We start from the raw sequence: 14,547 nt of genomic DNA, 5'->3' as shown, positions 1-14,547 counted from the left end.
GAGTGGGCCGAAGGAGTGCCTCAAGCAGAGGCTGGAGCTGACAGAGGCCCTGGGCCGTGATCGGCCTCACCCATTGCTCCGGTGCACCCGGCAGAGAACATCATGGTCTACGAGTGCCATGCCAACAAGGCTTGGAAGCACTGAACACATAATTGCTTGTTGGTGAAAAGGTTTATGAAGTCTGTGCTGACTCCATATCTCTGCTTTTTCTACTGCCCCCCTGCCGAGTTGTTGAGCCATCAGCGGACAATGGGATGTTCAGAGTCCCACACCAGACCCAGGAAGGGCAGGAATAAGAAAGCTGCACGTACCGACCCAGCCACCCCACCTCTTAGCTAGGCCAGGCTGAATTTCAGTTGCCTCCTATCAGTGTGCATTTAAATCAAAAGGAAACGCTGGGTTTCGACCTACCTCATGTTCCTACTATGTAAACACAGCTGAAACACCAAATGGCTTTCTGGCTGCTATTTTTCTGCTCGTCTTTCTCATCACACACGAAAACGTCCACGGTGACAAGGGCTGGGGGTGGTGGGCACCTTCAGTCAGAACATGATGTCCTGGGGCCCAAGCGGTGGGGGGCAGCTTTGTCGGCACCTGGGCTGGGTCCTGGCCTCCTCCGCCTCCTCAGCCCAGGGCGCCAGGCCTTCCAGCTGCTTCCAAATGTGGGTCATGGGCTGCAGAGAGCCCTGGAAAGAAAACTTGCAAATCCAGAGCAGAACCAGAAAAACAACTGCTGGCAGGGCCTCAGAGCCGAATACCATCTCGGGGTAGGAAGTTAAAAGTCATAGCTACAGAGACGGGATTAGGGTGCTTTGGTCATGAAAAAAACATGGTATTTCCCCCCCTCGATCCCAACTCCTTTCCAAAGGAAAGGAGTGCCTATGCCACTTGTAAATGGAAGGTTGGGGAAGGGGACATACCATATCTTAACCGAAATTCTGCTGAAATCTCTACAGCTGCTCCTAAATTGAAGTTTTTATTAAAACAAAACAAAAAACTGCCCCCTCCCCCCCACCGGGCACACACACCTATTTAAGGCTCTTGTGAGCTATTTAGCTTCTTGGACTAAAAAGAAAGCCTCTCTGTGACTAATTAAAAAAAAAAAAGTTAAAATCAAAAGCTGCCTCAGGTAACCCCAGCTGATGAATCTTGACTCCCCATTCCAAACTTCGCAGCAGCAGGATGCAGACACCGTGGTAGAGGTTGTGCACGGTGCCGGGAGGGTAGGGGGTGCGCGGGAACTCGTCATACATGCTGCTCAATTTTACTGTGAACCTAAAACTATTTTAAAAAAATTAAGTCTATTTTGTTTCAAGTATATTTCTGTATTTTAAGAGACAGAGCGAGAGAAGGTGTACCCATTCGTAGGGGAGGGGCAAAGAGAGAGGGAGACAGAATATCCCAAGCAGGTGCCGCACAGGCAGCGTAGAGCCCCATTCGGGGCTTGAACTCTTGAACCTTTGAGATCGTGACCTGAGCAGAAATCAAGAGTTGGACGCTTAACTGACTGAGCCACCCAGGCCCCTTAAGTCTACTGTTTTTACGTTTGTAATGTAGGTTCTTCACAGGACATTCTGTTACTGAAAGAATGGGATACGAAGCCAGCAAACAAGATGACTAGGAAACAACCTAGGCAGCCAAGAGACCACTCAACCCACAGTGCAGCTGAAACTCGGGGTGGTGCCTAAGCTTCCTCACAGGTGTCTGCTCTGCTCAGGGCTGAGAAGGGCCACCTGCTTCCTTGCTGGGGGAAATGGAATTCCCCCTCCTCCCCATCCCCTCCTCTTCTCGCCCTCCTGTGGGCCCTCAGTCCTGGCTGCCCAGCTCCTCCTCCCATGCCTGTTGCTCGTCTCCCAGGAGGCCGAGGGCCACACAAGCACAGCAGAGAACAAAGGTAGAAGTCCGCCGCAGCACGCAGGGGACACGCAGGGGACACGCAGGGGGCAGGGAGGTGGCTGCAGGGTGTCCCACAGGAGTCCCCTGTGTAGGTCCCGAAACCCAGGAACTGCTTGTAGCTGCACATTTTCTTTGAAGCTGCATCATTTATTTTACCGTTCCTTCCACTGGCAAACCCTCAGGCTCATGTTCTTATAGCAAAGCCATTTGTCCTCGCCTACTAACATATCATACAAAAATGGGGCCAATTAGGTTCTCTGCCTGTTGAATAGGGTTGATGTTATCTGTAATCAAACCCATCTTTGGCAATCAGTGGGGTCTACCCATACTTCCTTCGTGGGAAGAGTCAGAAGAAATAAAGCAAAGCCTCAATTCTTTTTTTTTTTTTAATTTTTTTTTCAACGTTTTTTATTTATTTTTGGGACAGAGAGAGACAGAGCATGAATGGGGGAGGGGCAGAGAGAGAGGGAGACACAGAATCGGAAACAGGCTCCAGGCTCCGAGCCATCAGCCCAGAGCCTGACGCAGGGCTCGAACTCACGGACCGCGAGATTGTGACCTGGCTGAAGTCGGACGCTTAACCGACTGCGCCACCCAGGTGCCCCTGCAAAGCCTCAATTCTTACAGGCATTTGGTAAATCCCAACACTCTTACACAGGTATTAAGAGTCCAGAGACCAGCCTTCTGCATGCTCCAAGGCCATAAATGACACATGCACAAAGGGACACACGCACAAACTCCTGGTTGCCAGCCAGAAGGACATCCAGGGACAGATGGACTCAGCCTGGAGAAAAGAATGAAGAAAGTACCTTCATAAAAGTGCCTGGGCACTGTGACAGTCTCCAAGGCCAATTTTAAGGATTGTTTTAGGCTTCTGTAAAAACAAAGGCAAGAAAGAGGCAGTGTTGCATATATTACCCACCATGCATATTTACTCCTAGGTGCTGTCCGTCTGTCTTCCACTCCTGCCTGGAAACCAGGCCTCCACCCGCTAAGCACAATGCCACATAGCAGGGCCACGGGCTCAGACCACAGGGAGGCCGCCATGGCCCTGAGACACAGGCACTGCGCTCAGCTGCCATGCACACAGTCCTTGGAGCCAGCTGCAGTGCACGCTCAGTCTTTATTTGTCTTAACCACTCTGTAGCAATTCTCTCTTCTCTTGGATCCTGTGATGGGATTTTCCTGGATTTTCTCCACATTTTCCTATTGGCTCTTTCTGAGTTCCATCTGCAGATTCCTCTTTCTTGGCCAACCGTTCTAGGGCCCCCAGGGCTCCATCCTTAGCTTTTCTCTTACTCGTCACTCTCACTTGACCTCCCTGGACCAGCTTCTGTGGGCTATTGGCCTCATTGATCCCCACTAGACTTGCAACATCCAAGTCTACACCTTCAGTCCAGACTTTTCTCCAGAACTCTAAATCCAAGTTCCCAAAGGCCTTTTCCGAATGTTCCATGGACACATTAGAATCAATGTTTGAAAGGGAACTCATTATTTTCCCCACCGAACGCGTTCCTCCTCTAAATATCCCCTTTCCAGGTCACTGGAAGCCCCGCCAACTCAGTCTGCCACTTCAGAAAACAGGAGGTCTCCCATATCCCCCTCACGGTCCCTCATGGTCCCCATGTCTCCCAGTCTGGCTCCCAGCCCTTGCTTGCATTCATGTGTTCGTCCCGGTCGGGTCCAAGGCCCTCACGGTGTCTTGTTCGACCTCACGGCTGAAATAGGCAGCCACAGATCATCTCACCGCCATTAATTCTACCCTCCAATCCATCCTTTGTAACCACTAGGGTTTCCTTTCGACAACATACTTCTGCTCCTGTCCCTCTCTTGTTAAAAGCCCTAACAGCTTCCCACCTTCCTGCCCACAAAAGAAAGGCCAAATGGTTAAGCAGGCATGTAGACCTTTTATGATCTTGTCATATACCCCAACACTCTCCGCAGGGCACCTACTCTCAAAGTACATAAAACTACTTGGGATTCCTAGAGTCAACCATGACATTTTGCACATTCCTACTCTATACTTGCTGTTCCCACTGCCTAAAGAACTCCTGTTTTATACGTCAGGACCCACTGTAAATCTCATCTGCTCTGTGAGGTGTTCCCAAACTCTTCGTGTTCTCTGTGCTCCAGAAATACTTTGAATACAGCTCTAACGCAAAATGTACACCAGACATTTAATGACTTGTTTATACATCTTCCTTCCCACTCTACTGGGAGGGCCACAAGGTCACAAATGTCATATCCTCCTGCCTAGAACATGCACAGGTTTAGAAAAGCAGTTCATTAAGTTCCTCAAATTGGAGGAAGGACCGACTGTGAGATGTTTCCCCAGGATGCGTGGACAGGAAGCCATGGGAAGGAAGGAGTTAATATTTGAACCTTTACAATGTTATGATTGGTAACCTTGGATTTAAATTTCTGCTTAACACAATTGGCCAGTGAGAAAGCATTTTCATCACAAATCCTTATTTCCTCCTAGTTTTCTAAAAACATCACCCTATCAGTTTGAATCCTGCAGGCTCTTTCTCAGCCAAAAGGAATTTCCCTTTAAACAAAAACTATTCAGACATTTCCAAGATATGAAATGTTAAAAACCAGGATTTTCCACTCAGACAACTAGGAAACTGTTTATGGATTTTTTTTTTCCCCCAGACTCCTCTTATTTGCCAAGAAGTCTGAAGAGGATTTTTTTTTCTAATGTTAAAAAAATGTTTCCTACCTCTGTGCCTCTCTGTTTTTCCATTCTTTATTTTGTCTGGGATTTACTGAAGCAAGGTTTTAAGTCAGAAAACAGAGGCTACAAAATGCAGCATGACATCTGCCAATTAGCTGCCCCAATTATACAAGGAATCAACTAAATCTACTTACTGGTGTTTTAAATCATTTTTTAAAGCTGAGAGCCTTGCAAGGGTAGGAGCATGATATCCAGCATAGAACTACGGGGTTTAAAAAAACTCTCTGGGACCACACGATACAAATGCAGCATTTTACAACTGGATAAACTGAGACCCAGAATGTCAAGTAAACTTGTTTCAAAATGAATTCACACAAGATGCCTTATGCGCCAAGGAAGACCTCTCTTCCAAGAGACACTGTCGATACTTCTAACAAGAAGCAGGCATAGAAATTTGGGTGGCTCAGAGTACCCCATCTCAACTCTTTAAAAAAGATAAATAAATAAATAAATAAATAAATAAATAAATAAATGACACCTCAAAGCTTTTCAGTAATGTCAGCACAATCTATATAAATAAATTACTCCACAATACAGCAGTTCAAAGGCAGACAGTTCAACATGAGGCAATTGTAACTGAGATTGACAGCAGTTATACACAACAGAGGAATACATGGTACATGATTCTAAGAGGTTATGTCTGATTTTTGCACTGACCTTCCACACAGTCCTAGAAAAAATCAGACATACCACCCCAGAACACCACAAAGTGTTTCCCAATCTGAAGAAGAAGCACGAGCCCAGCCAAAACACAGCCTCCATGTGATGGGTGACACTGACTCTAGAAACAACTGTGTCCCAGTAATGACCTGTGAGCTTCTCATGCATCTATATGCAGGAGAGCTGAGTCAGTAAAGATTCCCTGAGATAAATGGGATGCAGTGCTAAGGGGGTTCAAAGTGTCCCCAACTCTTAGAGTAATGCATCATGAAGATTCAAGGATTACCCAGCCACAGCTCTTCCACAGCCAATGAGGGCCCAGAAGAATCTTGGGTTATACCAAAGAGCTCCCACTTTCCATCAAGAGACAAGTAATAGATATGAAAATCTGAGAACCAGCTGTATTGAAGGTGACAGAGGAGCCTAGGAGAGCGTACAGAAAGAAGGTACCAACTGCTCACATTTAACAGGTAGTAAGGAAGCCAGGGAAGAAGGAAAAGCTAAGCCCACCAGACCGTCACGGACGCCAAAAGCAAGAATGAGTTAGGAGATGACCTTGTGGTCAATGCTGCCAAGTTACGTCCGTGAGGCCTAGCAGGTAAGGACAGAGAACAGACTGGATTTGGCAGCTAGACAGAAGTTGGACGGTCTTCTAGCAACAGTAGGAAGCAGAACAGACAGGGTGCAGAAGTAAGCAGAAAGTAAGGAAATGGAGACTGTAGCTATTGCCCACTTGTTTGAGAAAAGCTGGCAGTAAACAAGGGAGAAAAAAATGAGCACGAAGGAGCAACAGCAGAGACGTATGTTTACAGCAGAAGGTAGAAGGACAGGAAATGAAGATGTGTGAGAGAGAATAATTACAGGCCCCCGTGCTTCCCGAATGATGTCAGACTCCTGAGGTGAGGACCTCTCTTCCCCAGATTCGGGGAGAGAGTGGAAAAGCCTATCTATCAGGGCCAGGCAGTGACATGGGAAGAAACCGTGACCCAAAGAGGTGAGGTAACTTGCGGAAGGTCACTAGAGAACCAGTGGCCCTTGACAACAAATCTGCCTGGCTCAAAAGCCCACCCTTTCCACAATGCTGCCTGCAATGCCACTCTAGTGGAAACTGGGACTGTTAGAAAGCCATCCACACTCCCACCTTGTTCTCTAAACTATGCAAGAAAAGTTATTGACGCCAAATGACCCATGTTGCTTTCCGCTAAATTTTCAGATCTGCAGAAGCATTTACACGAATTCAGAGTTTTAAAAATATATTAACAAAAGAGGTCAAGGCCACCGAGCTTATCATTTCTCTAAGACTGCCTCACTCCACTTAATTATGTATCTCTGAGCATCCTGCACTTGGCTAAGCATCATGGGACGGCAGCAGAGCCAAAGTCATGTCCCCTGTCCTCAAGGAGCTTGTGTTTCAGCTGAGCAAATCTCTTCAGTGCTCAAGGCCTCAGATTCTCTGTAGACAATACAGGCCATTGCCTCCTATGCGCCTCACAGATGATCTATGTGATTTGATTCAGGGAAAATCGAGGTCACTTAGAGCTTTATTTGGAAGAGACGAAGTGCATGTGATGAGCAGGGAGGAAGAGGAATAGGTTCAAGGGTGACCCAAAGATCATGGGTCTCATCATTTTCTTTCAATCCTGACTCTGCAGGGGCAGGGAACATGAACACTCCCTTCATTCATAAAAGCACTCATTTGGACAATTCAGACATCCTACAACGGTAGGCCCAAAACCCTACTAAGGGCCCAACCAAGGCCTAGGGCCATTTGCCCCAAGTCAGTCAGCAGACAGGTCTGAACCATGCCAGACTGAGGCAGGCAGTTCAAGATGCCAACAGGCACACATGGGCTTGTCAATATTTGAATAGCTATAAACAACTGAGAACACAGCTTCTTTGAACACTGACATTCGGCTTTCCACCTGCTGATCAGAGGTTGTGTGGCCCTTGAACGAAACAAATCATTCTTGTCTTGCATGATAAGCATGATCACGGACTTAGTTACCTCCAGTCCTGATATATGACCCTGATGCAGACAGTTCAGATAATATAGTTAATTCTAGTTAGTGAGTTGGGACACAGCGGCACACTCTCCCAGATATCCTTTGTGTGTATTTTGGAGAGGCTATTCCTGTCTCTATGGCCTTCCCTCATTGGGTGCTATTAGCACAGCTAAATAACATCCTTAGAGCTTTGCAAGTGGCACAGTACTTGGTTTGATATTTTATTCCCAAGGCTAACTATTGTAGATTTTAAAACATGTTCCATTTGCTAGCCCACCTCTGTGAGGAAAACAGCCATTGGTCGAACAAACCCACTAAAGAAAGGACTGCCAACTCAGACTATTTTCCTAAGGATCACTACAATGGTCATGCTGATTGAGCCTCCAATCGCTCCTCAGTCCCCAAATGACTGATCTGAGCCAATCATGTAAATCCCTTTCCAGCCATTGGTTTTACGATGGTCAAGTGACCCAATCCTTGCCAACGAAGCTCAAAGTAAAATCAGCTGATAGGCTTCTGAAAAAAGTTTCTTCCATCCTAAAAAGGGACACAGGAAGATACAACATCTCTTTTTCCTTTGGACATTTGTCATTTTGAATTGAACACCCGAAATGCATATGGGAATGAGTTGCTTCCTGGTTGCATCCAACCTGAAGGTGAAATCTGCACATAGATGGATGGCACTTAGGACCACAATGATACCAAGGAGTCGCCAAATGAGCCAAACAAGGAGCCATACTTCTAAGACTCTTACAACATGACATAATAATTTACTTATTGTATAAGCAATCTGAACCAGTTTCAGTTAGTTACAGCTGCAAACTTTATAATTATTAATCAATTATTAATCTACATGCAATATCTTGTATCTCTTGTAAGAGCAAATTCACATCATACCTCCCTGCTTCCATAGAATACTATTACTCAGGGGTCTTTCAAAAAAGAGGGCAAGTACATGGGGTGGCTCAGTGGGTTGAGCGTCCGACTTCGGCTCAGGTCATCGACCCGCGGTTTGTGGGTTTGAGCCCCACGTGGGGCTCTGTGCCGACAGTTTGGAGCCCGGAGCCTGCTTCAGATTCTGTGTCTCCCTCTCTCTCTGCCCCTCCCCTGCTCATGCTCTGTCTCTCTCTGTCTCTCAAAAATAAATAAGTGTTAAAAAAAAAATTAAAGAAAGAGGGCAAGTACAAAACTCAGCCTCACCGTCTCATCCTTCAGGGCTGTGCCTGAATTCCCCATCCCCAACCTGTGTTATCACTATGCGAACAGTTTCAGAGACAATAATATAATGGGTCAAAGAAATTTCACCAAGCCAATGAAAATCCGTTAAATTGTAGATAAATTAGCAACACATGTACCTGGTTGCCCTATGAATAAGGGCCATATATATGGAACAGTGGAAGAATAGTGAAAGTTCCCTCTATTCCCCAAATGTTCCTCCTGTACAACCTGGATATTGCTTTAAGTTCTCCATTTACAGATTCACCCTTTTGAGCTGAAGTAATTGTAAACACCCATTTAGGGGGTCATATGTTATGCCGTACTAATATTTAAATTTTTAGTATAAGTTCATCAAATCTTTCATGAGAGCAAAATTTAAGAGGAGGGGTTAGAAAGAGAACACCATTACAGTGAGTCCTTGGGGTCTAAGAAGGGAGGAAAACCTGAAAACAAAGGTAAAGAATGGTGAAGTGAGGGCCTTGAAGACAAAGTATGTTTGCTTTGCAATTCTACGTGAACTCACTGCTTATCATTCAGTTTGTGTTGATCAGGTGATAAGTAATGAATGATATTCTCAAGCCACAGGGACCCAGGTTCCCCCTCAGGACCTGGCCACAGGCCAACAATAGGAGTTATCTCCAAGGTGGAACATCAGCCCAAAAGCTCCAATATCCCATTGGAGCCACATCAGTTGCTGGGCCAGCTAGGAGGAAGGGGAAACCACCAGCCTGTGAGATCAGCCAACTCCATCCCGGCACTCAGGGATAGAAGAGGAAGCCAGATGGCCTTCACATCCGGACACCAGGCAGGTTGAACATTCCCTTAACTCTCTACCTCCCACTGTCTGGAATCAGTCGTTTCATTTTAAGAACCAACGAGATATAAAATTTTAGTGCATAACCACTAAAGAACCTTACAAAGTACTGGATTTACGTGAATTGCATTGAAAACAAGCAGAACATCTGTCATTATCTTTGCCAAGACTTCGTAGTTCCCATCATATAATTTTTTACAGAGATTAAAATCATTGCAAAAATTGAAAAAAAAAAATCCCTATTTTCCACATTGTTAAACCGAGATACAAGAAAGTTACCAAGATCATAAAATTTACCACACCCAAACCCACTATTAATCCTCCACCCTGAGAGTCCCTTTCCACCAAGCATTCCTGCCTCCTCTCTTCACCCAAGGCCTCCACTGACATGAGAGGTGTTGAGCTTTAATGGAGCACCAGATCCCCTCTGCCCCTATGGAGACTCAGGCTAAAATTACCTCTAGTCCAGTTTTACATGGTGCCTATAAGCTTTAGTTCTTCATTTTCTAAATACACTCAGGAGGTAAAAATTAGAACGGTACAAAAGGGATAGTATGTAAGTAACCCCCTCTCCCCTCCCTTGACCTCCAGTCCCCAGGTCCCCTTGCCAGAAACAATAATCTATTTCTTGAGCATCCTTCTGAATATAAACTGTATATATATAATATAAAGTTTACAGCCTGTTTTGCTCTTTGAATTACAACATCCCACAGTGAATTTCCAGAAATGTAATTTGCACAGAATCTTAGAGGAACACAACATACGTATTAGAAATGCCCAACACCCAGGCAGGTTTTGGGGGAAAGGAACAAGGTTTCTCACAATGATTTCAAACCGTAAGAGACATACTTCTCGTTTTTTAGAACCACCATCTTTTCTGAGCCCACGTTTAGCCTGTACACACTCTTGAAGAAACAATGTTCATAAAAGCACTAGTGACTGGCCCAAAATAATATTTTGTCATCTGTAAGGGAACTATTTTTTACGCTTCAAGAGGAAGCCCAAAGCTGTAACAACTCAGGATTGAATGAGCAAGTCCATATTCGTTCTATCCGTGCACTTCATTATTTTGTAGACTTTGAACCTGTCCCCCTCCAAGCCTTTGTCCTTCTGAACCAAGAAGTCTTCTTTACAATAACCAAATGAGAAAAACATTGCTCCCTGATGGCTCACAGAAGGCGCCAGAGACGTTAACCACTCCAGCCTCAAGCAATGTGAACCTTCTATGTTTTTAAAATCGGGTAGGTGACAGGTTTGCTAAAACAGGGCATTAGCAATCATGCGTGTGGGAACTAAATCCCTATTTAGACCTGGAGGTCAGGCCATTCCACATTTTGGACGAACAGTAATAATAACCAGTTCTGCAACTGGATACCCAACAGAGTTCAAGAAACAGATGGGAAACTTATCTATTTTCAAATCTCTGCCAAACTCCCCTTAGTTTAGAAGGAATATAATCCAGTCATCTGTGCTACTAAATCCAATACCTCTTTCAACACTAATTCATACACAGAGTGGCAAGGACTTGTAGCAATGATGAGTGGCATTTTGTATGAGTGAGCTGCCCAGAAGAGACATACGTCCTTAAGTGTTAGAGCTAAAAGTCGTTAAAAAAATAAATAAAACTAGAAAAATTAATAAGTAAATAAAATAAAATAAAATAAAATTGGAAGAAAAATAATCACACATCACTGCTTCATCACCGTGACATAGAAAAGCTGAGCCCTTAATACCAAAAGGAATGTTAAGGTCTCTATCCCTGAAACTGTGCATAAAGATCTTAATTAGAGCCGGTCCAAACTGTCCCGTCTGGAGTTCATGTCAAGTCACAGGTATCATTTCAATCCTGGCCTGTGATCTCACAAATGCAAGTCACGGGCTGAAAGGGAACGCATACGCCTGGACATAATTCATCCCACCAGCTGAAAGACAACCCCAAAACTGTGGCATTACAGCTGCTGGATGAGACATGCTCACAGTATGTGTTAGAACAAAAGGCAAGAACTGCCTCTCTGCAAATGGCTAACACCTGGAGCACCCAATTATCAGAAGATACTCGAAGGCCAATGTGCTGTAAGTTCTGCACTGACAACAGGAAGCACATCTGGGCCACTGAGCCAAATGCAACCCACGTGGTCTCCTCCGGGGAAAAAAGGCTCAGTGAGCAAAACCCAGATCACGCTACACATCTGGCTTTTGCCCCAGCATGAACTGCCTCTCCTTCTCAGCCTGGCACTCTGCATTTTTTTCAACAAGCCATTCTCTGCCACCGCCCCACCACAAACGCTTTGGTGGGAATCACAGGGAGGCCCTCATCCCTTTTCCCAAAATAACGTCAGCCAGAGGCAAAGGCCAAGGAGGTGGAGCCTGAGGCCATTTTGCAAAAGTTTCAAATATCCTGGCACCGACCCCCTTAAAAGAATCATGAAGGGGAGACAGCCAAGCTTCTCATTTTCTCATTAGTGTTGTCTCTCTGCCTCTCTCTCTCTCTCATTACAAACTTCTGCATTTAAAAAACACAAAAAAACCCCAAAGGGATCTCACATAAAATCATATTAACATTGCTGGCTGTGGGAAAACAAATTTCATTTTGCAAATTTAAGAACCAAAGATTTGAAATGGAAACTTTCAGAGCATGTGCAGTGTTCTGTGACATTTCGATCCCCAAAAGGGGTCCTGGAGGCATAAGGCTGAACAAAGAACTGGTGAGCTGTCCCACCTTCTCCAAAGCTTTTTTGAAATACGCAGCTGCCTCAGATTTTCCAGACTCTGCTGATCTTTCCTCTGAAGAGAGAGGAAGCAGACTTCTTGGCTGTACAGTTCAAGAAACCAAATAAAGTAGTCTCCCTCCTAAAGTCAAAGGGGCCTTTCCAACACACACACACACACACACACACACACACACACACACACGTACTTACAGGAATATAACCAAGAAAGTAAAGAAAGAGAGAATATGACAGCGAAAGAAAGAAAATGCCTCTTTGTTTAGCTTTTTTAAAAACCTTCCCACAAAATTAATAGCAAACTAAACAGTGGCATATTATTCTCCAGTACCTCCCCCTTCTGCTTTACAGTTCTTCCAGCGAAAGCAAATGACATTACAGATGTGAAAAAGGCTCGGGGGGGGGGGGGGGGTACAAATTGTTAAAGAAATACAAACTGTCATTACTATAATTAAAACTTTAAAAGGGCCAGCTGCCCGCGTCTATCTGTTCAGACAGAAAAACCACACCTCTCCCTAGATCTCTTCACTCTGGGCATACCTGCCTCTTCCCAGATACTTCCTTCCCAGGTCCCTGTCCCCAGCTGTTCCTTTGATGACCACACCTCCCCCTTGCAAGGCGCCCCTTCCCCACCCCGCCGAGTCCTCACCGTGTGGTACATGAGACCCTCGGTTTCCCCAGGCTCTGACAGCTCGCTCAGCTTGCGGTCCCACTGCAGGACGCTCTGCTCCCCGCTCTCCAGCACCTCCATGCTGGTCCGAGGGACGCTGGGCCGAGGATGCTGAGGGCAGGAGGGGAGCGGGCAGGGCCGCCGCAGAGGGTGAGGTCCGGCTCCGCAGGGGGTGTGTGCGTGTGTGCGTGTGTGCGCCTGGGCGCGTGTGGCTTATGCACTTGGAACGGAAAACGTTCTCTGCCTGAGAGAGAACTGCCAAGGGTTCCCGTCCGATGTCCTCGGAAATCTGAGAATCGTCGGGGAGAGACAGGCTGCCCAGGTATCTGGCTGAAGGCTGAAGGGGTTAAAGCTGGGCGCGCATCCAAAATAAAGGCAGGAGATCAGCTCTCATCCTAAGAAAATCCCTTCGCAGTAAGCCCACTTTCCACTACTGCTCCAGACACAAACTTTGAGACTCCCCAGAGCTTCTCAGTTGGGCTCCAGGATCCAGCTCTGACTCCACCTCCACCTAGGGCAGTGACCAGTCGGATACTCACTTCGTCCGCTCTATCCAATCAGAAGTCTGGCTTTCCGCCCTGTCCCGCCTCTAAGGCTGGGCAGCGGGAAGTCTCTGCCCAGACTTTGGAATGTGGGCGGGGAGCGCCCTTGACGTCACCGGGGAACTCCTTCTGCCAGGGCGCAACCAGCCACAGCTCTCTAAGGCAGCGGGCCAATGGAGTGCTTGAATCCGGGAGTGATGGACTGGCATTGTAGCCAATGACAAATGGGGGCCTAGGAGGAACAGCCAATCAAATAGCGACAAGAATACATTTTACAAAAGAGGGAGGGCGAACTCAGTACCTTCGCTTAGAATACCGAGAAGTTAGCGCGCGCTCCTGGAAAAAGAGAGCTGCTGTGTGGGCCGATTTATATATTGTCTTAAATATTTCATATGCTGTCTTAAATATCTATATACGGTCTTAAATATTTTCTTAATCTAGATTAGGTCATTTGAGTCTGGATTGTTTAAAAAATGAGTTACATATTATACACAAACAAATATTCCCCATTGTGCACGAGTTTGTATTAGCAAAGTTCTAGCAAATTGTCATCGCCTGTTCACATTTTCCGCCCCCTTTCTGCTATGCTCTTCTCCTGACATGTTGTTTTTAGGGGCTTCACTAAAAACTGCAGACTATTGATAAGAGCCAATGGCTTGCTTCTCCAGGTCCTGAAGATCAAGGCGCTAAAGACCTGGAATTCATAGAGCCTTTTATCTCTGTGGAAGAGTCAGGCAAACAAAACAAAACGAACATATAAAAAAAATAATAATAAAGCCATAATATAATTTCAGAAAGTAGTAACTGCTATAAAGAAAAATAAAAGCAAGGTAAGAGAATGGGGCAGTTCGATGCTATTTTAGATAGCCGTCAGGGTTCTTTCTGGGAAAGTGACATTTGAGCACAGACCTGAAGGAAAGGAGGTTTGAGGAGGAGCTGGTGTTTTGCTGACAGAGAAGCCAGTTTCTGCAGCAAGATTTTCCTCAGTGAGTGATGAGAGAGGAGGCCTGAGAGATGGGCAGGGACCAGATCACCAACCTGCCTAAATTAGGGAAGAGAGAGCCTATTCTAGTATTTTCTCCCAACACTGTGATTTTTCTTCCTCTTTTTAGACTCCTCCTTTTAAGGAAACAAAGTCATTGAAAATATAGTTTGTTCATTTTGTCTTTGGTATTTTTAATTGGTTTTCTCATTTTAAATATGAAGAGGTCTGCCAAGTGTCTCTAGAAGTTTCTCACAATGGCACATTCAGGTATTATTAGGGAGTACTTCCTCCTCTCC

General features: G+C 45.7%; 1 protein-coding gene across 2 annotated transcripts in view; it reads right to left on the bottom strand.

Annotated features, from left to right (window-relative positions):
* The window catches only part of CREB3L2 (cAMP responsive element binding protein 3 like 2), a 121,749-nt gene extending 108,532 nt beyond the window's left edge, over positions 1-13,217 (bottom strand). Inside the window, exon 1 of one of the 2 annotated variants that reach the window (XM_086689176.1) lies at positions 12,704-13,217. In XM_086689176.1, the coding sequence (XP_086545302.1) occupies positions 12,704-12,805 (102 nt within the window). In that variant the 5' untranslated portion in view covers positions 12,806-13,217. The remainder of the gene's footprint in view (positions 1-12,703) is intronic. The other variant, XM_025929732.2, reaches the window with a different exon arrangement.
* Positions 13,218-14,547: the final 1,330 nt, after the last annotated feature.

Source organism: Puma concolor, chromosome A2 (genome assembly GCF_028749965.1).
Source record: "Puma concolor isolate L17-30 chromosome A2, mPumCon1.1.hap2, whole genome shotgun sequence".
NCBI lineage: Eukaryota > Metazoa > Chordata > Mammalia > Carnivora > Felidae > Puma > Puma concolor.
Note: the sequence above shows the minus strand (reverse complement) of the source record. Positions and strands in the feature narration are given on the sequence as shown.